We start from the raw sequence: 26,210 nt of genomic DNA, 5'->3' as shown, positions 1-26,210 counted from the left end.
AGTTGCAGAGGGAGGTATAGAGGCCCTGGATTTGGAGATTGTTGAGTAGAACTGACAGTATGATTGTGTTGAACACTGAGCTATAATCAATAAACAGCAGCCTAATGCAGTTATTGCTATTGTCCAGGTGATCCAAGACTGAGTGGAGAGCCAGTGAGATTCTTAAAATGAAATATAGAAGTTTGTAATTTAGTTATTATTTATCCAATATTTGTTGTGTTTTACATCCAAGCTATCTTGTTTAAATGCATTGAATTTACTAAATATCTTCAATTTGTTTGGTAGGTGTCTCCATTCCCAAATGCTGGCTTCATAAATGGATTTACTGCAGCCCCAAACTTCAAAACTGCTACAGCCCCTTTGACCTCACTCAGACAATATAACCCTAGAAACAGGTAAGATTTTAAAAATATTTTCCTTCAAAATGCAAAATTAAGATAAGTATAGTATGTGATAGAAATAGATGTGCTGGTAAAAGCCTGGTAGTGATATCAAGAACTGCAGATGGAAAGTGGGTTGCATGGGGCAAAAACAAAATGGAGAGAAACTAGTGCTCCTTGCCTTTTGCCAACTTTATTCCCAGTCATTTTGGATTTGCAAGGTTACATCGATCTTTCTATATATATATAATTCAAATATATTGCTGTGTGTGTGTGTATATATAATATATATATATACACACACACACACACAGACAGACACAGACACACCCCCCCCCCCCCCAATATATTTGAATTGGGACCATGGGTAGAATACTTCACCCCTCAAGCCTACTCTGCAATTTAACAAGATGTGGCTGATCTAATTGTAACCTTGCATATCTGTATTCCTCTGTCATTTATTTGAAGACTGTTTCCACTCCCATGGAGGAAGACAATTCCAACAAAATTTTGCCTTGGCTGTCTTAAATGAGATGCACTCTTCCAGTTGTAGATTTTCCCACAAGGAAACATTTTGTCAATATACACCCTGACAAGGTTCATGATTTTGCTTCCATCAAACTTCTGAAAAGTTCCAAGAAATACAAACCAAACCTGTCCTACCATGTAAGTCATTCTGCCTTTTCCTGTCTTCAGTGGTTTAATATTTGTTCTTAAATAAGGTCACCAATAATTTGCACATTTGTGGTCTTGCCCAGTTCTCTATCTAAATAACATACAACATCTCTACTAAAGTCTGCAATTCCACCCCCCCCCCCCCCCCCGGGCAATAATCAGTATTATTCTGGATGTTGTAATTATTGCTAACATGCTCAGCTTTTGATCATGCTCTAAAGTCTCCCCTCCCGCCCCGCAATCCACCTGATCATCCTGCTTTGCAATCTGAGCGTTCAGAAAATTTTATGTTACTGCCAAAGTGAATAAAGCTAGTACTTTACCATATTATTCTCAATTTGTCAGATCTTTGCAGTACTCTTATTAATTTTGTTACAACAGCAAATTTGCCGGTCTTTTATTTAGAATCATTGTCATTAAGCACAAAACGGGCCCTTTAGCCCATCTGGTGCATACTGGCAAAGATCCCTAACTAAGCTCGTCCCATTTGCCCGTGTTTGACTCGTATTACACAAATACTTACTATCATGTATCTGTTCAAGTACTTAATTTTGTTAGTGTACCTGCTTCAACCATTTTCTCCAGCAACTTGTTCCATAGACTAACCATTCCCTGGGTGAAAAAGTTGCCCTTTAAGTCCCTCACTCTAAAGCAATGCCCTCTCTTTATTGATTTCCAAATCCAGGGGGAAAAACTGCATTAACGCAATATCCCTACATGATTATAGACACTTGCTTAAGATTGCCTTTCATTCTCCTGCACTCCAATGAAGACAGCTTAACTCAATCCCTTATCCCAGCAATATCCTTCTAAATCACCTCTGCGGTTGTTTGAGCTTTATGACACGAACCTAATTAATATAACTTATGAAAAATTGAGGTCCAGCACTGATGTGTATGGCACCCTTTTTTTTTGCATCATCCCGGCCAGAAAAAGACTTTCACTTGTGGCTACTCTGGCTTTCTCACATGAAAACTATCTCCCATTCATGCCAAAATTTTACTACTTGCACATTCTCTGTTGTCGATATTGAAATATTGTACATCTCACAGTGGGGAAATGGTGTCTAATTTCCCCTAGTGAGTCTGCACTAATCAAGTACCCATTAAACTAGAACTATTTTATTCTTCTCACATTCCTTGTGTTTCCCTTGATTTAAACACACTTGGAAGAGAAAGTATGTGCCCTGCAGCATTTTGAAATGTACAAGAAAATCCAATTTTGTTCACAGTGATTACTTTATTGATATACAGTGTGGAATAAGCCCTTCCTGCCCTTTGAGCTGCACCAGCTAGCAACCCTAGCCTAATCATGGGAGAATTTGACAATGACCAATTAACCTACCTACCAGTAAGTCTTTGGACTGTTGGAGGAAGCAGGAGTATCTGGAGGAAATCCACGCAAACGTAGGGAGAACTCTTTACAGTTACGTCCAAACTCATTACAAACTTAAACTTAGAACTAAAGTATTTTGAACAGAGTGCTTGCTTGCAAAATTTGTGAAGTGTAAAGTTCCATTTTATGAAATCAGTAACCATTTTGAAGTGTTGCTGTCATTTCTGGAGTTTGCCCCATTTGAAGCTTTATTTTCATGGTTTCCTATGTTCCTCTCCTAGTTAATTTGGAATCTTAAGTTGGTATTTAAACAAAAAAAAAAATCAATAGTGACCACTGTATTTGTTTTTTGATAAAAGTAATGTGCGTGTAATATGCTCATTATGGCTACTCGGCTCCCAGTGCATTTTGTCCTTTATAGATCCTCCTAGAAATTAATTATAATTATTTGAAATTGTGATGGCTTCAGATCCTATCCTGAACTCCTGGAGGTTTCTGGTTCAGTTTTCCTGTAATACACTAATATCATTCATAGGCTCACACGTAATTTGACCTGATATTTTTGATTTGATGTCAGAAGTTGAATACAAGACCTTGGGTATTAGATGGTTCAACAACTTTTTATATGACTAGCAAAATTGCAATGTATCTAACTGCTTTTGTGAAAGTAGTAGTTTTCATAGAGTACCTGTAAAAAGTATTTACCTGCCCCACAAGTTTTCATCTTTTATTTTTCAACATTGAATCACAGTGGATTTAATTTAGCTTTTTTGACACTGATCAGCAGAAAGACACTTCCCATGTCAAAGTGAAAATATCTCTACAAAGTGATCTAAAATTACAAATATAAAGCACAAAATAATTGATTGCATAAGTATTCACCCCCTTTAATATGACACACCAAATCATCACTGGTGCAGCTAATTGGTTTTAGAAGTCACACCAAAGTCTGTATGTATGTATAAGGCAGAGGTTGATAGATTATTGATTGTACATGGTATTAAGTGATAGGGGAGAAGCCAGGAGATTGGGACTGAGGGGAAAATCGATTCAACCATGATGAAATGGGAGAGAAGAGTCAATGAGCCAAATGGCCTAATTCTATCCCTATATCTTCTGGTCTTATAGTTATGATTAGTTAAATGGAGATCACCTGTGTGCTGTCAAGGTGTTTCAGTTGATTGTAGTAGAAATAGACCTGTATCTAGAAGGTCCACCTGCTGGTGAGTCAGTATCCTGACAATAACTACACCACGAAGACAAAGGAACACTCCCAAGTAATTCTGCAAAAAGGTTATTGAAGAACAAGTCAGGAGAAGGCTACAAGAAATTTTCCAAGTCACTGAATATCCCTTGGAGTGCAAAGTCAGTCATCAAGAAATGGAAAGAATATGGCGCAGCTGTATATCTGCCTAGAGCAGGCTGTCATCAAAAACTGAGTAACCATGCAAGAAGGGGACTAGTAAGGGACGCCACTAAGAGACCTATGACAACTTTGAGGGAGTTACAAGCTAAAGTGGCTGAGATGAGAGGGTCTGCGCACACAACCGTTGCTTCACCAGTCTGAGCTTTACGAGAGAGTGGCAAAGAGAAAGCCACTGTTGGGGGCGGTGGGGGGTGGTGAGCTCACATGAAATCTCTGCCAGAGTTTGCCAGAAAGCATGTGGGAGGCTCTGAAGTCAGCTGGAAGAAGGTTCTATGGTCTGATGAAACCAAAATTGAGCTTTTTGGCCATCAGGCTAAAAACTATGTTTGGCATAAGCCAAACCCTGTATATCAAAAACACACCATCCCTAACGTGATGCATGGTGCTGTGGGGATGCTTCACTGCAGCAGGCCCTGGGAGACCTGTGAAGGTAGAGGGTAAAATGAATGCAGCAAAATACAGGGAAATCCTGAAGGAAAACCTGATACAGTTTGTAAGAGAACTGTGACTTGGGAGAAGTTATGTTTTCCAGCAAGACAGTGAACCCAAGCATAAAGCCAAAGCTACACAGGAATGTCTTAAAAACAGTTAATGCCCTGGATTGGTCAAGTCAGACTCCAGACCTCAACCCAATTGAGAATTGTGGCTGGACTTGAAAAGGGGAGTTCATTCACGATCCCTATACAATCTTACAGAGCTTAAGCAAATTTGTTAAGAAATGGAAAACATTAGTGTCCAGATGCACAAAGCTGTTAGAAACCTATCCAGAGAAACTCAAGGCTGTAATTGCGGCCAAAGGTGTAACTACTAAATACAGACGTGAAGGGGGCGAGCAATTGTGCAGTCAATTATTTTGTTTAATAATTGTTAATGAATTTAGACCAATTTGTAGAAATTACTTTCACTTTAACATGAAAGAGTCTTTTCTGTTGATCAGTCTCAAAAAAGCCAAATTAAATCCACTGTGATTCAATGTTGTAAAACAAAACATGTAAACTTCCAAGGAGGGTGAATAATTTTTATAGACACTGTTAACATCCAAGTATGTCATGTGGCCGAATTATTGGCTGCCAAGTTGTATCTAGGACTTTTAATCTGTTCTTTTAGTTGTATTAGTCCCTGCAAATGAAAGGAGGCCAACTAGTTTCAAGTAGATCTGTTAACCTACTGTGCAAATTTTGAAGCAGGAAGCTATTAAACATAACGTTTTAGGATGTTTGCGGGTATGGCAAATATGGTACCTCGAAGCAAAGCCAACTCTACTGTCCCAGCTGAAAAATTAAGAGACAATTGGTAATATAATTTAGAGACATAACCTGAGCAGGAACTGCTTTAGTCTGCAGATGATCATTCTGAAAGAGAATGAATGCATCTCCTTTCAGCAGTTATCATATGGGCTTGAAATTAAGTGACCCCAGAGAAGCACGTTGGAATGACAGGCAAAGATACATATAGACTATTGGAAGTTCAACTTTGCGCACCAGCTATTTGACCTACTGGGATGGCCTGAGCTGGCATATATGATAAATGCATTGCTTTTTAAATATATAATATGCACTTAAGTGTGCATCCCAAATCCGCAGTGATTTTCAAAACCCAAAGAAAATTAATTACGGCAATTTTCTTGATCTGTCGTATATTCATGGGTTCTTCAAGTGGAAGAAATCTGCTCTTTATTTTCCAGCATTTTTTACAACTGTGTAAGCTCAGTTTGCATAATTACATATTCTGATTTAGGGTTTCAAATCAACCAGACAGTGCCACACCTTGGATAGATTGTTGCCACTACCAACTACCCCACCTTGGATGGGCTGTGCATGAACCTATAATATTGCTGTACTTAAATATTTGACATGTGCAGAGGTTGCAGATTACTCTGATTCAGTTGAAGGTTTTGATTGCTTGTATTCCACTGCAGGATTGGGTTGACTTTTCGAAGGCAGTTGAATTCCTTTGGAGTTTTGCATTCAAGTCTCTTTAGCTGATTGCGAATTTAAGTTTAATTGAGGGTATTCCTTTATGCCAGGTGCTTTTTCAGCCTGTTTCTGACAGTATATTATGCAAAAGATTTGGCCTTGATCATCCTATTGCCAATCATGTCCATGACAGATTTGTGTTTGGAATGGTTGGTGATGGAGTAATTGCCAGGACGTATGTAGGAGCATGGAAGTGAACCATTGACCATCTCCATTGATCCCCCAAAGATGAAGTTTTCTGTGATGAATCCTCCTGGTCATCCAGTGTTGTAAGACCCACAGTTGTACTATCACTGTAGACGAATGATTAGTTATTAAATATTCTGCCTTTCGTTATGTGGTCTGAAAACCAGTAAGATCACATATTCTAATAAATCACCATACATTGAATTTGTGATCAGGAACCACAGCAAATCTCATCTCCGCCCCACATTGCCGAGCGCAGATCGTGGACCAGGACTATTAGAGAGCCCAACGATATTTAATTTTTCGACGGATCGTCTATTGAACGGTGTACGAAGTCCTCAGATGCGACCGGCCGGGCCTAATAGGACACGGATCCATAGCAATGCAGCTTATAATAAGAGAGATTTTGGAATTGCCAGGTCAGCGGAACAAATCAATGCTGATTCATCACCCAGCATGGGTCGAGGAAGGTGAGTTTGATTAACCAAAGTAAGGAAGCATAACTATCAAATTGACCCCCCATTTTATTTGTTTCAAACATGTGTTAGTCAGACAAAAAATATAGATATTCCTTAACCAGGAATGCTGAACATCCTCCAGGTCAGCCTATACTACCACCTTGTCCTTTTTCATTTTTACCCTGTAATTAGCAAATAATGATTATGCTCCACGCACATTGCAATTTGCATTCATAGCCAAAAAGGGATCACAGATGTTTGAATTTCAACATTGTTTGAATTTTAAAACAATTGTTTGTAGCAGTGTCTCAACTGATAGGCATTGTTAAACAAAGCAAGCCTTAAAGGTAGACTGTTATGAATTGGCATGTGGAAACCGATATTTATGTCTGAATAATTAAGATTTTATGTATTTCTTTTTCCAGGAAGAATTCGTATGGATACAGGAAGAAAAGAGAAGACAAGTTCACGGTATGATTTTTTTTTTAGTATTTGAAGTTTTTTGATTGCCTTAGTTGGTTAGACAGGATGCTTGTTTGTGCCAGCTGGAATTTGATCTTGTGTAACTTGTCTGTCCTATCTGACATGTTGAAGCTAAAGGGGTGGGAATGATTTGAGAGCATTAATATAATCTTGTCTGCAGTTTGCCATGGCAGAGATTCATCATAAATAGTTTGTTGTGTGATCCAACCATGCTAAATATGAATTTTTAAAAATTGGTGTCATGCAATTTGTGTTGTCACATGGACAAGCTCCTTGCAATTAACTGCTTCCTTCGATTTGACTTTGGTCCAATGAGAGTAAACCATACATGTTTATTTGATGTGCACATTTGGACAATCAAGTGTCCAGCTTTCCCTCTGAAGTTCTTGCTGTTGGTATGTTCACATTTGGCTGCACCTTTTGCTATTTATGTTTGCCATAACATGCAATCAGTCATTGAAAAAAAGCCTGTAAAAAGGGACTGTCCAGATAGGAGTGAAGCTGGCATGGATGTCTGGTGGTATTTCATACAATTTGAATGAATACGTTGGGTTAACCATATGGGGTCAAACACGTTAATATATTTGGGCATTTAACCAATACTGCCTTGATAGCAAAGAATGATTGTGAAAGAACCACTTGATTCTCTGCACCCCATTTCCCTTTCCCCTGTTGCTTGTAGCCCTGTCTGCAGCTGGTTAAGCTCTATTTAAATTTGACCCTCTAAACTTCATATCTCCATATCTTTAACATCTTTAAAATAAAAGCCTTTGCTAAAGCATTTGGTCATCTCTTTGCTATGTGTTTTTCATGCACATTTCCAATTAGCTGATGATTCAATTGTGAAGGACATCTGGATATTTCACAATATGCTACTAAAGAGCTATATAATCTAATCTGTTGATAAAATGACATCATTCTACTCCACATTCCTTATTCCAAGACATTGGCGAGAGGACTCTAATGCTAAGTGAGACATTATCCTGTTCATTTTCAGCTAATAGCTGAAAATGTGAGAGCATCATGTAGGTACTTCACCCCACACGACTTACTCTGATACATTTTGACCTTCATTAGCAAAAGTTATTTTCTCTGCTAGGAAAATCAGAATTGGGCTTATTACCCTAATATATATCATGAAGTTTTACTGAAAATACAAGACTTGGAAAAAAATTGCTGTAAGTTACAAAAGTAAAATATTGCAAAAGATTGATAATGAGGTGATATTCAGGAGTTCATGGATTGTTCTGGAATCTTGATGGCAAAGGGAAAGAGGCTTTTCCTATAATGAGTCTGGGTCTTCAGGCTCTTGTACCTTCTCCCCAATGGTGGTACTGTAGTGGGAAATGGGGCTTGACCCAGAACGTGTGGATCTTAAATGCTGGATGCTGCTCCCTCTTAGAAGTCTTCCTGTGTAAGGAAAGAATGTGATCACAATGGAACTGGTCAAATCTATGATTTTTCGAAGCTTCCTGTGACTGTGCATTGGATGCTCCATACAAGATGTGATGCAACTGTTCAGAATCCTCTCTGCTGTACCTCTATAGGAATTCACAAGAATCTCTGGTGACAGAGCAAATATCTTCAAACTCCTATGAAGTAGAGGTATTAGCATGCTTTCTTCACAATTATATCAATGGGTTGGGCCCAGGAGCTTGAAGCTGCTCACCCTTTCCACTGCTGACTTCATGAGGACTGCTGGATGTTCTGACTTTCCCTTTATGAAGTCCACAATCAGTCCTTGGCCTTGCTGATAGCAAGGTTGTTGCACCACAGCTCAACTCACCTAGCTCCTTTTATGCCTCCTCTCAAAATATGTATGCCCCTCCTGAACATTTTTGGGGCATGGGTATCCACCCTTTCATTAATCTTGTGCGCCATTTGCTAACTTGAATAAGGTTGTCCCTGATTTTAAATATTCTACTGACAAGGTAAGCCATGGTTCTTTTATGCCTCCATTTATTGGTGCAATTTTTTGACATTATATTCTCAAATTCTTGTAGTTTAAACAGTTGCTTCAATATCAGACATGTACAACATAAGCATTGCAGCCTGTTTTTCAAATCACAATAGTAATAGTGTTGCAAGACTTTTAGCCCATCTGTTTCATGCAGACCACAGCATCCCCTTGTCTAGTCCCACTTATGTGTTCAGCCCATAACTCTCTAATTGTCTCCCCTCCATATGCCTTCTCAAATGTTTAACTGCTTTTGTACCTGCCTTGACCACTTTCTCTGGCAGGTGACTGTAGTTAGCTCCCAGGTGTCTTAATCTCTTCCTCTCTTTTATCTGTGCCCTGTAGTGTTGAATGCTGGGGAAAAAGACTATGACCATCCTCCTTGTGTTAGCCAAGGAGACAGTTTTAATTCCACTGTCCAGATGGTCAATACAACCTTGCCCATGTCCCCTAAAAGTCACAATTTGCCCAATGTTAACTTTTGCATATTATATATAAAACATATATTGTTTACACTCTGCTGAGAGAACTTGGTCTTTGTTTCACCTTGGTGACTCAGTTTTATTAACTGAACATTCCTTATAATCTCAGCCTAGCTCGTCTTTTATAGCCACACATCTCTGTCCTATTCAGCCTTGATTTTTGTCTTCCCATTTCATGATTTAATTACAGCACCTGCTATTTGTTGTTCTTTGACTTGGATATAAGTCTGTACACATTTGTAGTACTTAATCTTCCAATTTTCCTTTGTAAGGTTTGATTAAAGTTCATAAGTGCATTTTTTATTTGATTAAATCAATCTAGGATGTTACCATGTCATTGCACGTAATTAGATTCTCGGATGACAACACATGAAATAAATCAGAATCTTGTGCTTCGGTTGCCATCTGCTTTTATGACAAATTTTTGTTACAAATTATTTTAAAATTGGATATGTTGGGTAGTTTAATGGCCTCAAGTGCTTAACAATTCTTTGGTTTGATATCAATGATCAGTTATCAGCTCTTCTGGTAACATTGAATGTAGACTGGATGTTAACTGAATTATCCAGATTTTGACAAAGTTACATCCTATGAAAGACCATACTGTGAACTTAGCTGTACCTGTTGATAGTTATTGAACATCCAAATGATACTGACCTTGAATCAAATTTGCACTTCATCTTGATTACCCAATTTAATTCCAGGTACTAGAGGTAAAAGCACAACAAACTTAAGACAAAGGTGTTTCACTTCCTGTGCATTTATCAAGATAATCTGATAGGAATCTGGACAATTTTAATTATAGAATGTTGTACCTCAACTTCAAAGCATGGCAAACCTGTAACATAAGCCATTTAATCATCATTTTGTGCAGTACTTGGCTAGGCTGAACCAAAGTCTCATATTTATTCCATGTTGTAAGAAATTCCATGTACTAGCAGTTAGAAGCATGTTTAAATTATTGTTGTGTTTTCACGCGTCATCCGCACTGCTGTCTATTTCCAAGGCTGTGGATTCCATCTTGGGTGTTACTTATGTGAGGTTTGTGTATTTCTTCATGTGTTTCCTCTGATCTACTAAAACATGCAGATTAATTGGCTCGGTGCAGGAAATAGCTGAAGGAATCAAAGGTGAAATATGTTGCAGAGAATCGAGATCTGAGTGAGCCAAGTAGTTGGCTCCTGCATTGAAGATGAGTAACAGTCACATCGTTAAATGACTTTTTTTTTGCTAAAAACCTCCTTTCTATACAAGGAAGAAAAAACTGAAGCCCTTTAACAGCTATTGTCTCCGAGGGGTATCGGAAGCCCAATCAATCTTTCTCCTTGAGGCTAGATACTGGACATAACCAGTTAAGGAATTATCCTCAATGTACATTTGCTTTATTCTCGGTCTTGCAACTTCTTTAAATTTCACTGGTTCTTCCAGCGTATTGTGACTTTTCAGGCTCTGCAGGAATAAGCTAAGTTAAATAAAACTCATAGTTTTACCAGGCTTAGCCCTTTTCCCCCATTGTAGGACATCATTGCTCATTTCTGTAAGTGACAAAATGGCATCCTGAACCACTGCTAAGTACTTGAAGATGCTCCCACACTGTCTAGCATTTGGTGCCAAACTGAATCATAATGCCATTATTTTCAAGATCATCATGGAGAAGGGTAGGTCTGCTCCTTTGGTTGAGATTCTAAATTGGAGAAAAGCCAATTATAATGTCGTCAGAAAGCATCTGGCAAGTATGAATTGAGACAAGTTGTTTTCTGGCAAAAGACTAATTAGTAAGTGGAAGGTCTTCAAAAATGAAATTTTGGGAGTACAGTTTTGCATGTTCCTGACACAATAAAAGGCACGGATAACAGGTTTGGCAAGGCCCTGGTTAAGAAAAAAAGGCACATAACTGGTATAGACGGGGGGAAGCAAATGAGGTAGATACTTGAGTATAGAAATGCAGGAGGGTTAAAAGAAGGCACAAGTTTCCTTTGGCAATCAAGATGAAGGAGAATCATCCTAAGGGCTTCTATAGATATTAAGAGCAACAGAATAGCAAGGGACAAAACTGGTCCTCTGGAAATCAGTGGTCATCTATAGTGATGGAGGCATAGTGATGGAAGTGATCTTAAATAAATGTTTTGCATCTGTACTCAGGAGATGGAAACATTCTATAGAAGTGAGGCAAAGCAGCAGGGAGTTCGTGGACTGTATACAAATTACAGAAGATGGGATATTCGTTGTCTTGAGTCAAATTAGGGTGGATGAATCCCCAGACCCCGACAGTGTTCTATGGTTGTATCTCTTCCTTGATGAATGGAAATTGCTGTTAAACCAGAAGTACTTTATGGTTGTATGAGATAAATAGGATCTTTTAAATAAGTGAAATGAAGCATTGAGAATGAAATTGCAAAATCCTTTTGCTAAGCAAAACACTGAAAATATGGAGCACATTTACTGAATAGTTTCACCATGGAATGAGGTAGAGCAGAGGGTTGGTAGTCAGTCATCAAAAGGAAGGAAAGTGAAACCAAAATCAGTGACTTTACAGCATACCCACTTTTTGTGGGGGTGGGGCACAGATAATTTTAAAATACAATATGTAGAATAATTTCTGCCCATGGAGAATTCACAAACTATTTTTTAACTACTTTAGTATTTTGTTGAAACCTTGTTAGAGAAGGATGGCTAAATATATCAGTCACACTTGAGTTCCTGATTAAGGTTTCAGTTTGAATGTCAACTGTTTACTCTTCCATAGATGCTGCCTGGCCTGCTGAATTTATTTTGTGTGTTGAATTCCTTTCTGGTTTCATCCTCTCTGTTGCTTTGGACAGAAAAAATAGTAGTGGATTTCTGGAGGATCTAAGATAAATAATGCTGCAGGGAGGAGGATTATGCACTGATTTTGAGCTACTGTTTAATTGAAATTTTAACATTATTTCTCAGTAAAACATTATCAAACTGATCTGGTCAGTTTATTGTAAGACCTTGCACAGATTAAATTGGTGTCCATTTCCTATTAGTAGCAGTTACTGCACTTGTAATTCCAAGGTGGAGCAGAACTTTAACGTATCATAGCATATCTCCTGAGGTTGATGCAAAATGACTATTAATCCCTTAGTGCGATTTGCATTTAGTCAGATCTTGTATTGTAAAATTTTAGGTATTTTGCTCAGTTACACATAAAAGCAACACGTCTGTGTTGGCAATCAAATACATCTATTCCCATTTAGCACATTTGGTCCATCACCTTTTTTGACTTTATTACACATACTCCCCTAGATATTAAAACATTGCAGCCACCACTCAGGCTCTGTGTTCCAAATTACAACCACTGTCTGGGTGAAAAAGCTCTTCTTCAGCCTCTGAATTTCTGTGACCCAATGCAATGTCTTGTAGTTTTCTGATAGATACGATAGACAGTATACTATCGAAATACTATATCTGTTATTTATTTGTATTCCTTTATCAGGTCACTTCTAAGTGCTTTTTGAAAAACTCATGACAAGCATTTGGGTATTGTTTGCAATTTGAACATGTACAATGTTTTTTTTTCTTGATCTGATTTTAAGGCTTCATTTCTTGAGCAATTTGTATCAGGACCAGTTTTAATTCCTGATATTTTGGGGACAGGTGCTTATTATAATTAATTTTTATTTTGGCAGAGATCCCAGACACAGTCCCCTCCTCCACCAAAGCCGCCATCACCCAACTTTGAACTAGGATTGTCCAACTTTCCCCCTTTGCCTGGTGCTGCAGGCAATCTGAAGACTGAAGAAGTTCTTGAGAACAGACTGTCCAATGTCAAAGTAATTCCAAAAGAGAAGACACAGATAGTACAGGTATTGTGGTAGTTCTGTTTCTCTGGAACATTTGTATTGAGGTGATTTGTAAATGTTTAAAAGCAAGAACAAGTTCAAAAGTCAGTTTTTCAAGTTTTGTAGAGCTGTTAAGTAATGGTAACTTTAATAAACACAGCAATAGCAAATGTTATAATGACGTTTGACTCTGAGGAGCTGAAATTACAGGTTATTGAATATTCTAGAATTGGAAAAAGGAAAAGTGGGTTGGCATTTTCAGTTAGGGAAAGCATCCATGTAGTGATGAGTAATGAGATGCGTTGACCTGGATTTGGTTGGAGGAAATGAATAACTTGGGAAAGCTGGATGGATATGGCCTGTAGCACTCAAGTCTTGCTGGAGGACAAAGCATAAATTAGGAACTATCAAAGGCAGGAATTCTAATTAATCAAGGCTGATGTTAGTCTGCATGTATATTTGACTAATCATAAAATTCTTAGAGCCATACATTGTGGAAGTTACCTGGGACTAAGCTATTTTAGTTATTCATGTAGTAAGTGGAATTTACAAGAATCCTTACAATAGGATGGCTATAGGGAGTAGTGATCACAGATTGGTAAAATTCCAAAAGTAGCATCAGGGTGAATATATCTGGTCAGAAACCAGTGTTCTAAGACATTATAAAGGTATGAAGGAAGCATAAAGTTTAAAATGGCTTGGGAAAATAGCCCAAAGCAAAGGTCAATTAACAAACAGCGGCTGGTACTATAGCAGCGATGTCCCAGCGCTCAGCCGAAATTTATCCCAATCAGAAAGAGGGACTCTAATTTAGGAACTTTTCAGGAACAAGCTGTAAGGGATTTCAAAACTTGAAGGGAGAAAATTGAGTCTGGATTGGCAATTAATAGTGGGGGATTAAAAACGGTGTATGTTTCTGTATGTAGAAAAATGAAGAAGGGAGTGAGAATTAAGAGCAGGAAACGAAGAAATGGTCGATAATTTAAGCCAATAACTTGAATTAGTATTCATGGTGGAAGACGTGACAAAAGTGGATCAGTTTGAAACGGTTGAGAATAATTTAAAGGTGAAAAACTAATGGATATAAAGGTAGACATGTTGCCAGAGCCCAATGCTTTGCAGACTAGTGCCTCTAAGTGGCCGTAGACATGGTAGAACAATTAACTGAAGTTCTGCGAGTAGTATTTTTTCCTTTATAAATGGACTCTAGAAAGATCATCACTTAAATTTATATTCCAGTCTAAAATTAGTTTTAAGAATTGGCACCATTATTGATGCATCTTTGCTATTATCAGCTATACAGCATGGAAACAGACACTTCATCTTTACTCAGCCTTGCTGACCAAGTTGTTTACCTGAATTGGTCTCAATTGTCTATGTGTCCCTGTAAACTTTTTCCTATACATGTACTTGTCCAAATAATTTTTTTTTAAAAACCGTGCAATTGTCCATATACTTTGTCAGGCAGCTCTGTCCCATGTTTGAACAGGTTGACCCCTTGGGTCCCTTTTTAAAAATTTTCCCCTTTCACCTTGCAGCTAGTTGAATACACCTCTATGTTGAGAGACAGACCATTTAGTTTGTACCCATCTTGAATCTCCATACCTCTATAGTCACTACATTGCCTCTTGCACTTCAGGGAGAAAAGCTGCAGTCGGTATCCCCTCAAAATCAATCTATCCAGTTCTGGTAACATCTTTCAATCTTTACTAGACTCTTCAGCTTACATCTGCTCTGTAGATAAGTGACCAGAATTGTACACAATAATCCAATGGTGATCTTGCCAACATCTTTGTACAGTTGTAACAGGACGTCCTAACTTTTGTATTCAGTGCCCTGATGGATGAAGGGAATGATTCCAAATGCCTTAATTACTCTCCATCTTTGTCGTTACTTTCAAAAAATTGTGCTTTTACTCTAGGTCTGTCTGTTCTACCACTCATTCCAGGACCCTGTATTTTAGTGTAAGAATCCTGCTGTAATTTTACTTCAAACGCAACCCTTCATTTATCAGTTAAATTACTTGTGCCATTAGTTCGTCCAATTTCCCAGTTTGTTTTAGAGACGCTTAATTTTAGATGACTGTCTTTGTTCAGTATTAATATTTTGGTTCACACACTAACTTGTTAACCATACAGATTTCATTCTTATCCAAATCGTGAATATGGATGATGAGCAATAATGGACCCAGCACCGGTCCTTGTTGCACAATGCTGGTCACAGGCCTCCAGTCTGAGATAAACAGCTTTCCTCTATAAACCTTTAACTCTAACCACCAAGCCAGTATTGTATCCAATTAGCTAGTTCATCCTAGATACCATGTGATCTCCCCTTCCAGACCAGCTTCTATGTCAAAGGCATTGCTGTAGTCTATGTAAATAATGTCTACTGTCCTGCCTTTATCAATCGTCTGGGCACCCTTGGCAAAAAAAAAATCTGAAGCCATGCTGATCCTTAATCAGACCCTGACTTTCCAAACTTAGGTGGATCCTGTCTCTCAGTTGCCCCCTGCATTAACTTTCCCGTCACTGCTGCAAGGCTGACTGACCAGTAATTGTCTGACTTGTCCTTGCAGCCCTTCATGAATAAGGGCACAATATTAGCCTCCCTCCAGTTTTCTAATGATCATCAAATATCATTGGTAATAGTGATACAAAATCTTTTCCAGAACCCCAGAATGTCCCAGGATACCTTTGGTCAGTCCCCAGGAATTTATCCACCTTTGTGCATTAAATAGAACATAGAACAGTGTAGCACAGTACAGGCCCTTCGGCCCACAATGTTGTGCTGATACTCAAACCCTGCCTCCCATATAAACCCCCCACCTTAAATTCCTCCACATTAAGACCACAAACACCTCTTATAATGTGAAGGTGTTCTAAGACATTGCTGTTCTCTCCCTTGAATTCCCCAACTTCTCTAACTGTTACGGTAAATACAGACAACTATTCATTTAAGGCCTTGCCTGTCTCCCATGGCTTTTCATATAGATGACCAATTTGATCTGTGGAAAGCTCTGCCTCAGAAGGCAGTGGAGGCCAATTCTCTGCATGCTTTCAAGAAAGAGTTAGAGCTCTTAAAGATAGCAGAGTCGAGGGATATGGGGAGAAGGCAGGAACGGGGTACCGATTGTGGAAGATCAGCCATGATCACTATGAATGGCAGTGCTGGCTCGAAGGGCTGAATGGCCTACTGCACCTATTGTCTATATTCTATTGTCTATTGATCCTTATGAGCTCTGTGGTCCCTAGTTACCCTTCTTACTCTCAATAATCTCTTGGTTTTCCCCTTGATCTCTGGCAAATTAGTTATCTGGCATCTTCCTTTTGCCTTTCATCCTCAAATGTACTCCTGCATGTTTTGTACTTGAGATATTCATTGGATCACAGTTGCTTACACCTGACATTTGCCTCCTTTTTCCTGACCAGAGCCCCAATATTCCTTGTGAATCTGCGTTCCCTAATCCTGTCAGCTTTGCCATTCACTCTTGACAGAAACATAAACTGAACTTCCCCGTGACACTTTTAAAAAGCAAGTATTCCTTTACCTGCAAACAGCTTCTCCCAATCAAGTTCCTGTCTAATGCTATGAAAATTATCCTTGCCCAATAACTCCACCATAAAGACAATTTTGTATATCCATTCTAAACCTAAAAGTTGGTCATTGGTCCTAAATTGCTCCCCCACTGATGAATCAATTGCCTAGCTTCATTTTCTTGAGTGTTATTCTCCCTCTAGTAGGGCCGCCAACACATTTTTCAAACTTTCCTGGATGCATTCTGGGTGCTAAGGAGTGCTGATGGTTGCAGGCCACAATCACAGTCAGTTCAGCACTGAAATAAGTAAACCTCACAGAATTGTGAGCTGAACACTGCTTTGCCCTATACCCTTGGCCTTGATACCTTGATCACATTGGTCATTATAAATAAAAAAGTAAGGAAAAACATGGAACATGAACTGCAGTGTCCCCGAAATTGAGTCCACAGCTGCAGGGCAACATGTGCTCCCAAACCTAGCAGTGTGGGTTCCACAACTTCTGCAACAGTAGTAGAGAGAAAAGTGACCGGTCAAACACAGGCTTGCGGCACTGAGTGCTTGTGTCTTTTCTGCTGTCAGCCTTGACAATTTTAATTTCTTTGTTTTAATTTGCACCAAGTAACTATCAGGCTGTGATGCTGTGTCAACCCCCAGCATTGGCCACCTTGGCTGTGCTTGCACTCAGTCTAGTTCACAGAATTCCCCAGGAGATTGCAAACTGGCCAGGTTGTTTAGTCCATTCAATTACATGTTGCAGACATGTAACATGTAATAGATATTACAAAAGGATCTGCCATGATTGAATGGTAGAGCAGACTTGATGGGCCAAATGGCTTAATTCTACTCCTAGGTCTTGTGGACTTGCAGTGATCACAGTTAAGAAAAAGTATTCATTAGCATATCTCGTAGTTTTGTGAGCTGTCTATAAAATGTCACCGTTAGTAGCTGGTGCCATTTTGTCCCATGTGCAATGGGATAAAGGAACAGAGGTTTATTGCAAGTCATAGTCCAGTTCTGTTATGTCAGAAGTTGTGTGCCTGTCACTGCCAGCATTGAATGCAGGAAAACCACATTTTGCAGTCAGTTTTTTCCCCCCACATTTTATTCCTGAGAATAAATGTTACTGCATTATTTAAACACATTGAGAAAGTTTTAAAGATGGTCAATGTCAAAAATACTGAGCTGAATTGTAGCTAAGCAATTATCTGTCATTATGTAATCACAGCAAGGGGAAGGTTTGGTATTGCAGAAAACAGTGTTTTATGGGGCACATTTAGAATACGACGAGAAGATGGGGCAGGAATGGAAAGTAAAATAGCAGCTTTTTAGAAACAGTTCTGTAGGAAACTGAAAGCTTTAAGAATATTAAGAGAAGCTACACTATCGAAGTCCATGAGATACTAAAATTAGTTTCTGTCTACTTTTTTGCGGTTGAGGGAAATAAAGGAAGTACTCTTGAGGTCTGCCTAATATTTATTCCTCAAACAACATTACTTGAAACAATGGGCATGTGATTGTTCTTATTCAAAAATAACTGTGCTCAGTATTTTAGTTGCCAGCAGAAAGATGAGTTACATAGTTGCTTGACTGTTGCTGTTTAACTACAGGAAGTAGTCTGCTACTTCCTGCAACAGCTATTTTGTGCCTAACTGAGATTTTCTTTCTTTTTAAAGAGTATAAATGTTGATGCAAGTACCAACACTATTCCTTCGGGAATACCTAGGGAGACGTTACCATCCATATCTCCAGCTGCACCGCCAGTGAGTTCAAAGGCCTCCCCTTCACCACCTCATTCTCCAGAAATTCAGTAAGTTATTTAATTCCTCTGAAGTAGTACTGATCATTCTCGAAGCAAATATTATTCATATACCTTTGTGGACTTGGTTAAATACACTTGAGCATAATCAAAAAGAGTTACACTAACAGAAATGATTGGAAATGTGTTGGTATCTCTTGTAGAATTTGAAACACATGCGAAAGAAATTGGTTGGGTGTCATAACATTGAATGCTGTATTTTAGTGACCTACATAGTTCTTCCTTCTGAAAGATGCTAATTGATGTCTTTGCTCACAATATGACCTAATGTGCTAGCTACTTGGAATTTTTCTGTGGACCATTAATTCTCAAAGTTGTACTGTCACTTAAAGTCTGTACAGAATGAGGTTAATGCTTAAAAAGTCCAGAAATACCTGTACATCTCCATTTTATTCCGGTGTTTGGAAAACTCTGTAATATGTAAGCTGTGTATTGCACTTGGTGTTGAAAGAGAGAAATTAGTTAATCAAATATGCATCTTGTTTTTATGGATCTTCCTAATGATTCATTCTCTTGGTATCTACTCCATCATAAAGCTGAGAATTCAACTTTGTTATTTTCTCAGCTGGAGAAAACAGTTGTGGATAACATGCCTTGTTAATGTGTGGATATCAGGTTTATCTGCTTAGATAACGCTTTTAACTCTTCACGATACTAAGCAGTTCTGCTTAGTTGTATATCTAGCCACCATTCTATCATTCTTAATTTAATTGTAAAATCCCTCCTAACTATGACTGGAGGCAGGTAGCTGAGAGTTAAGTCACACTCCAGGGAACAGCATTACAATTTCAGCCGGCTGTCAGTGGAAGCACTGAGGGAATAAATCACTGCTGGATGTACTTTATGCCTTTTAGATGAGACAAGTGAAGACTGTCTCTTTCCCACCTGGATCTAAGATCCCTGGTTCTGAAGAAAAGCAGAGTTATCCCCTGAGAGACTGGGAGAACGTTTTGCTGAACACGCACACTCTGTCCACCAGAGAAAACAGGATCTCCCAGTGGCCAGACGTTTTAATTCCACATCCCATTCCCATTCTGTTATGTCTACCCATGGCCGCTTCTACTGTCGAGATGAAGTCACACACAGGTTGGAGGAGCAGCACCTTATACTGGCTGGGTAGCCTCCAACCTGATGGCATGAACATTGACTTCTCTAACTTCCGTTAATGCCCCTCCACCCCTTCTTACCCCATCCCTGTTATATTTAGTTTCTTCCCCCCCCCCCCCCCCCCCCCCGTTTTTTCTCTCTCTCTCTGCCCATCATTCTGTCTGTTCTCCATCTCCCTCTGGTGCTCTCAGCTTCATCCCACGCCCTCTGGTCTTCTATCATTTTGCATTTCCCCCTCCCCCCTCCTACTTTCAAATCTTACTATCTTTCCTTTCAGTTAGTCCTGACGAAGGGTCTCTGCCCGAAACGTCAACAGCGCTTCTTCCTATAGATGCTGCCTGGGCTGTGTGTGCTGTGTTCCACCAGCATTTTGTGTGTGTTTTTATCCCTATTGGCCTGTCTAATATTTATTCTTTGATAAACCGTTGTAGTAGGGAACACAGGAAAGAACACCTGCTCATTACTTTATGGCTGCTTTCCTACACTTCAAAAATGCAGAAATGAATTTCAAATGCTATAAAACACATACAAGATCATGGAAGGTGAGGTGATGTAAGATTGGTTATTCATAAGTTCGTAGAGCAATATATGAAGTTTAAATTTTTCATTGAGCAGATGATATTGTTCAAATTAATCAGCTTATTTAAATCAGAATCAGGTTTATTATCATGGGCATTTGTTGTGAAATTTGTTTACTTAGCAGCAGTAGTTCAATGCAATACATAATATAGAAGGAAAAAACAAAATAATAAGTATATCCATTGCAGTATACATATATTGAATAGATTAAAAATCTTGCAAACAATGGAAATAATATATACTAAAACAGTGAGGTGGTGTCCAACGGTTCAATGTCCATTTAGGAATCAAATGGCAGAGAAGTATTTTTATATACAGTATAAATGAAAGCTCCTGCTTGATATTTCTCTCTTCCATATCAACTCCCTGCACTCTGATCCCTGAAAATTCCCTTCCTTGCAAGAACTTTTGTCACTTTGTATACATCATTTTTGTTTTTGGTTTAATAAAAACCTGGTCTCTTGGTAATTTTTTATTCCAATTATAGTGGCTTAGTTGCAGCTGAGCATGAAATAACTGCTTACATATCTGCCATTGTCCAGATACTAAACTAACTTTAACCTATTTTCTCAGTTCACTGGAGACAACTCTTCATAACTTTATTATTACCTTGATTTAAATTCAGGCCACTAATAACGGACCAGAGACATTCTTCCTCATGTAGTATCTGGAATTTTAGAATGTTGGGTTCACTACACCCTACAAGACCTATTAACATTTCTCTAAAATATTCCTCGCAGGTCCTGTAATATGATCATAAATTTACCTACCACACCACCCCTTGCCAATTTTACTAGTCATGTTTAAATCACCCATCATAAATTGCAATTCCCTCCAAACATGCCATTTGCTCCATTTATACTTTGTCCGTTTATAAGGTTATAGATCATCTGCCCAAATCCCTAACTGTTCTGGTCTCCAGTTCCACATTTTGGCTGCGGCACTGTTTCCTTGTTCCCTCTAAACGCTTGAAATACAATGGTGCAGGGAAGCATTTGGAGTTGATCATAGTTGCTACTGGCTCACAGACCCTGCAGTGAAAAACACTGACCTATCAGGCAGGAACATAGTGTAATGTTTCAACTGAATTTCAGTAGTTCGAGCAGTACTGTGCTGGAGATTAGATTACTTTTTGTTAATCATTGAGTGGACTTTAATCTAAAACTTCACGCAGACACAGTTGCATTACTCATGGCTGTCCTTAGTAGCTTGATTAGTGTCTTGCACACCTCGTGCATCATTCTTTATTGAATCAAGAAATGATTTTGTTTTGCATTCTGCAGTGGTCAGATTTTGGCCTGCATGAGCTGCAGTAGTTTCGATAGGGAAAGCATTTGTGGTTATTATTGAAACTAAAATGTGTTATTTGTTTTTGTAGTGAAATGAAGAATCAAGAAACCAAGCAGAGAGAGACACAGACTCCATTAGAAAGACTGACCACACCTCTTTCCACTGCAAGTAAATCAGTACAAGTCAATGGTGCAGCCACAGTAAGTGTCTCAGAAAAAGGAAGTTAATATTTTGCATTATTGTACATTCTAGGATTCAGATTCAGTTTGTTTATTGTCATTTAGAAACCACAAATGCAATGCAGTTTAAAAAATGAGACAACGTTCCTTCAGAATGATATCACAAAAGCATATGACAAAACAGACTACACCAGAAAATCCACATAACGTTTGGCAATCCCCAATCCAGAGTCCGGAGAGGCTGCTGTGTATTAGTATCGCGCTACCGTCTTAGTGCGTTCCCCAGAAAGGAGCTCCAAATCCACCAGACAAACAAGACCAAAAACTAAAGCTACAAGACCTGCACAAAACCACTTAGTTACAACATATAGTTACAACAGTGCAAACAATAGCATAATTGATTTAAAAAAAAAACAGACAATGGGCACAGTAAAAATAGTCCAAAGACGTTAAAGGACTATTAAGTTCAAAAGAAATCACCACACAGTTTCCACAAGTGCCCAGGGTCCCGACAAACTCTCCATCCCACACCGGCAGCAGAAGGGAATACCCTGCCCGCTATGGACTTCCACGGCACCGCCCGTCTCAACCTCGCAGACGCAGCATACAATGAAAGCTCCATCGAACGCAGCCTCGCAGGCGCAGCACACACCGAAAGCGACCTGACCGCAGCGGACTCCGAGTCCGTTGAACCTCCGAGCCGACGACCATCCCCTCCAGCACAGCTTCTTCGAGCACCATCCTCTGCTGAGCGTATTAAGACGGCCCCGCCAACGGCAACACGGCCCCGAGGACTTTGGGCCTGTTCTTCCCAGCAGATTCCCGGACCTCGCAGCAGCAATGAAGAAGGTCTTCCTGGAGATTTCCAGATGTTCCTCCGTGCTCCCACGTCCGTTTTCAATCAATTATGATTGCGCACATTCTTAAAAAAATTGCAATTTATTCTGTTCTGAGGTGTTTCTATTAGGAATGATTGTACATTGGCAAAATGAAGCATAGCATTCTGATAGTCATATTGAAACTATAAGATATAGGAGCAGGATTAGGCCATTTGACCCATTCAAGTCTGCTCTGCCATTCAATCATGGCTGATCCTTTCTCCCTCCTCACCCCTGTATCCTTTGATGCTGTGTCCGGTCAAGAAACGATAGTTCTGCCATAAGTACACCCAGCTGTCTGAGAGGAGCTGGTGAATTCACCACCCTCTGGCTAAAGAAATTTCTCAACATCTGTTTTAAATGAACACCTCTCTATCCTGAGGCTGCACCCTCTTGTCCTTGATTTCCCCCACCATAGGAAACATCCTTTCCAAATCTGCTCTTTCTAGGCCTTTCAACTTTCGAAAGGTTTCAATAAAATCTCCCCCCCCCCCCCCCCAAATCTTCTGAATTCCAGCGAGTACAGACCCAGAGCCATCAAACATCCCCTGTATGATAACCCTTTCATTCCCGGAATCATCCTTGTGAACTTCCAATACCAGCACATCCTTTCTTAGATGAGGAGCCCAAAACTGTTTCCAGCATTCAAGGTGAGGCCTCACCAGTGCGTTACAACGCTTCAACATAACATCCCTGCTCTAGTATACTAGACCTCTTGAAATGAATGTGAACATGGCATTTGCCTTCCTCACCACCGACTCCACCTGCAAGATGACCTTTGGGGTGTTCTGCACAAGGACTCCCAAGTTGCTTTGCATCTCAGATTTTTGAATTTTCTCCCCATCTAGAAAATAGTCTGCACATTTATTTCTAATACCAAAGTGCATGACCATGCATTTTCCAACATTGTATTTCATTTGCCACTTTCTTGTCCATTCTCCTAATCCAAGTCCTCCTTCAGCCTTCCTGGTTCCTCAACACTATCTGTCCCTCCACCAATCTTTGTATCATCTGAAAACTTGGCAGTAAAGCGATCTATTCCATCATCTAAATCATTGATATACAACATAAAAAGAAGCAGTCCCAACACAGACCCCTAAGGTCATGTAGTCAATAGACTGCATGCATTACACAGTTCTGACTCCAGCACAAAAATGGCAATGCAAAATGTAATCAGAATTGCCCCACATTTCCTTAATGGTTTTGACAGGATTTTACTTAAGACTTTGAAAACCTTGCATTATAAACAATACTGTGGAGGTTTAACCTGATATTTGGAAATTAAAATTAAAGCAATCTTTCAATGAGTGCTATCTTCCTGATTACAGCCCTTCAGCCCATCTGTCCCTGCCTATATGGACAAGTCACCCATATAGTTATTTTCAAAGGTAAAGTTTAAAGTACATACATCACCATATGCAACCGTGAGATTTATTTTCTTGTAGGCATACCAAATAAATCTGCATTAGAATCAGTGAAATACCACACCAACTTGGGCATTCAACCAGCGTGCGAAAGACGATAAGCTGTGCAAATACAAAAATAAATAAAATAGTAATAAATATTGAGAACATGAGATGGAGTCCTTGAAACTGAGTCCAAAGGTTGTTGGAGCAAGTGAAGTTATCCCCTTTGGCTTAAGAGCTTGATTGTTGAGAGGTAATAACTGTTCCTGAACCTGACAGAATCTTGAGACTCCTGTACCACCTTCCTGATGGCAACAACAAGAAGAGCATCTCCTGGGTGGTGGTGTCCATAATGATTTGCACTACCTTTCCACAACAATGTTTCATGCAGATGTGCTCAATGGTGGGGAGGTAAAAGGGGCAAGCAGTAACAGAGTGTAACGTTACAGTTAGAGGAAGTGCAGTGCAGTTGGGCAATAGGTGTAAGAGACATGAGGTAGATTGAGGTCAAGAGTTCATCTTTGGCATAGAGAAGAAAGATCTATTCAAGAATCGTAACAGTGGCGTAGAAGCTGTCCCTGGTGCTGTGTTTTCAAGCTGTTGTATCTTTCCAGTGGGAAGTGGGGAGAAGAGAATGTCAGGGGTGGGAGGAATCTTTGAATATACTGGCTGCCTTTCTGAGGTAGTGAGAGGTTCCGAAGAGACAGTGGAGGGGAGTCTTGTTTCCATGATGGATTGTTGACAGCTCTCAAGAAAATTCAGGAATTAAATTATAGAACAGTGCAAGTGTAGTTTTTCCATCTTTGCTGAAGTGCCATCAATGAGGAAGTGGCAAAATAAGCATTAAAACTGGTACTGAGGGAGCTTGCACTATATTTTGGGATGAATTGTATAGATGGTACTCCTGGTGAGCTAACTTTCTCTCAGATTTGTACTTCAGGTGCCTACAATGAATACAGAAGGCACCTATATTGTGAAATAGACTGTTAATCCTATTGTAAACAATATGAACCTTCATGGTCTACCTGTGTTCAGTGAAGTCTTGCAATTGCCATAAATGAGAGCCTTGGACATGTTTTAATCACATCTAATGCCCACTTCTGTGACTGCTGTAATATTCTTCAATAGTAGGTATTTCCATCAACTTTCAAGCTGTGAACTGGTGTGAATCTTCCTTCCATCATTTTTCTGCACAAAATAGTGCTGGAAATGGTCATTAGGTCAGGCCACATCTGTGCAAAAAGAAATGGTTAATGTTTCAGGTTGGGGCAGAGAAAAAAGAAACTTGTTAATCTGCTGGAGTGAGGTGAGGGAGTATCTTGGGCAGTACTGGAGTAAACAATGTGGATAAACTATACATGAGATCATCTGATCAATGAGTGGATGGGAGCAGTTGAAGCTTGAAAATTTAGACAGAATTTAGGAGTTTGAAATACAGAGAAGGATGATTGTAGGCTGGGAATGTATTTCATTTCCAAAAGGGTGGGGGCAGAAAGAGAACAGGCTCAACTATTAACATGGATGATTGATGAAGGCAGTTACTTCAACTGCTGCAAGATTCCCAGGCAAATGATTAGGTGGTGGTGGTGTTTCTCCAGCTTGCATTGGGCTTAGTTATAACAGTATATCCCACCCTGACCCATCTCTGACCTAATGGGTCAGAGTGGGATGTGAACTCAAGTAATGAGCAGCAGGAAGCTTGCGGTCAATTCAGGCAACACAAGTCCATCCTACTTCACTTGAATTTCCTGCATATTTTCTTTATGGCACTGGATCAATGGAAGGCAAGCTTTGGAATCCCATACAAAAGTATCATTCACTTTTTAAGAGGTGCCCTGAATGAATTATATTTGAAATTTATGAATTTAAAGAATAATTTGGAAAAGTCGTAAAAATTTATTTTTCAAATTGGTTTGTACTCAGAAGATTCTTTTCCTCGGAGGTACATTAAGCTGCACTCGGGCATCTAGAGCTAAGCAAATTTGACATTGCCATTGAAACATGCTGACAGTTTGAAATAACCTCTTCTGGTGCACATGGATATGATTGGGACCTAATGGCCATGATTGATCATGTCAGTAAGACTGCACATTTTTTTTAAGAGCACAAAATTGAAGTGCAACTTGTTATTCCTCTGTTAGATTTAAATTGTTGCATCTTGGCCCGTAACGTTGACTGTACTATTTCCCATAGATGCTGCTTGGTCTGCTGAGTTCCACCAGCATTTGTCTAAATTGAGCATTTTACGAAACTGC

General features: G+C 39.3%; 1 protein-coding gene across 3 annotated transcripts in view; it reads left to right on the top strand.

Moving 5' to 3' along the window:
* The window catches only part of larp4b (La ribonucleoprotein 4B), a 95,247-nt gene that overhangs the window by 63,536 nt on the left and 5,501 nt on the right, over positions 1-26,210 (top strand). For 2 of the 3 annotated variants that reach the window (XM_059971905.1, XM_059971904.1), the window contains exons 11-16: positions 286-395; positions 6,194-6,448; positions 6,862-6,907; positions 13,012-13,188; positions 18,374-18,507; positions 21,581-21,692. In XM_059971905.1, the coding sequence (XP_059827888.1) occupies positions 286-395; positions 6,194-6,448; positions 6,862-6,907; positions 13,012-13,188; positions 18,374-18,507; positions 21,581-21,692 (834 nt within the window). The remainder of the gene's footprint in view (positions 1-285; positions 396-6,193; positions 6,449-6,861; positions 6,908-13,011; positions 13,189-18,373; positions 18,508-21,580; positions 21,693-26,210) is intronic. The other variant, XM_059971906.1, reaches the window with a different exon arrangement.

Source organism: Hypanus sabinus, chromosome 6 (genome assembly GCF_030144855.1).
Source record: "Hypanus sabinus isolate sHypSab1 chromosome 6, sHypSab1.hap1, whole genome shotgun sequence".
Lineage (NCBI taxonomy): Eukaryota > Metazoa > Chordata > Chondrichthyes > Myliobatiformes > Dasyatidae > Hypanus > Hypanus sabinus.
Note: the sequence above shows the minus strand (reverse complement) of the source record. Positions and strands in the feature narration are given on the sequence as shown.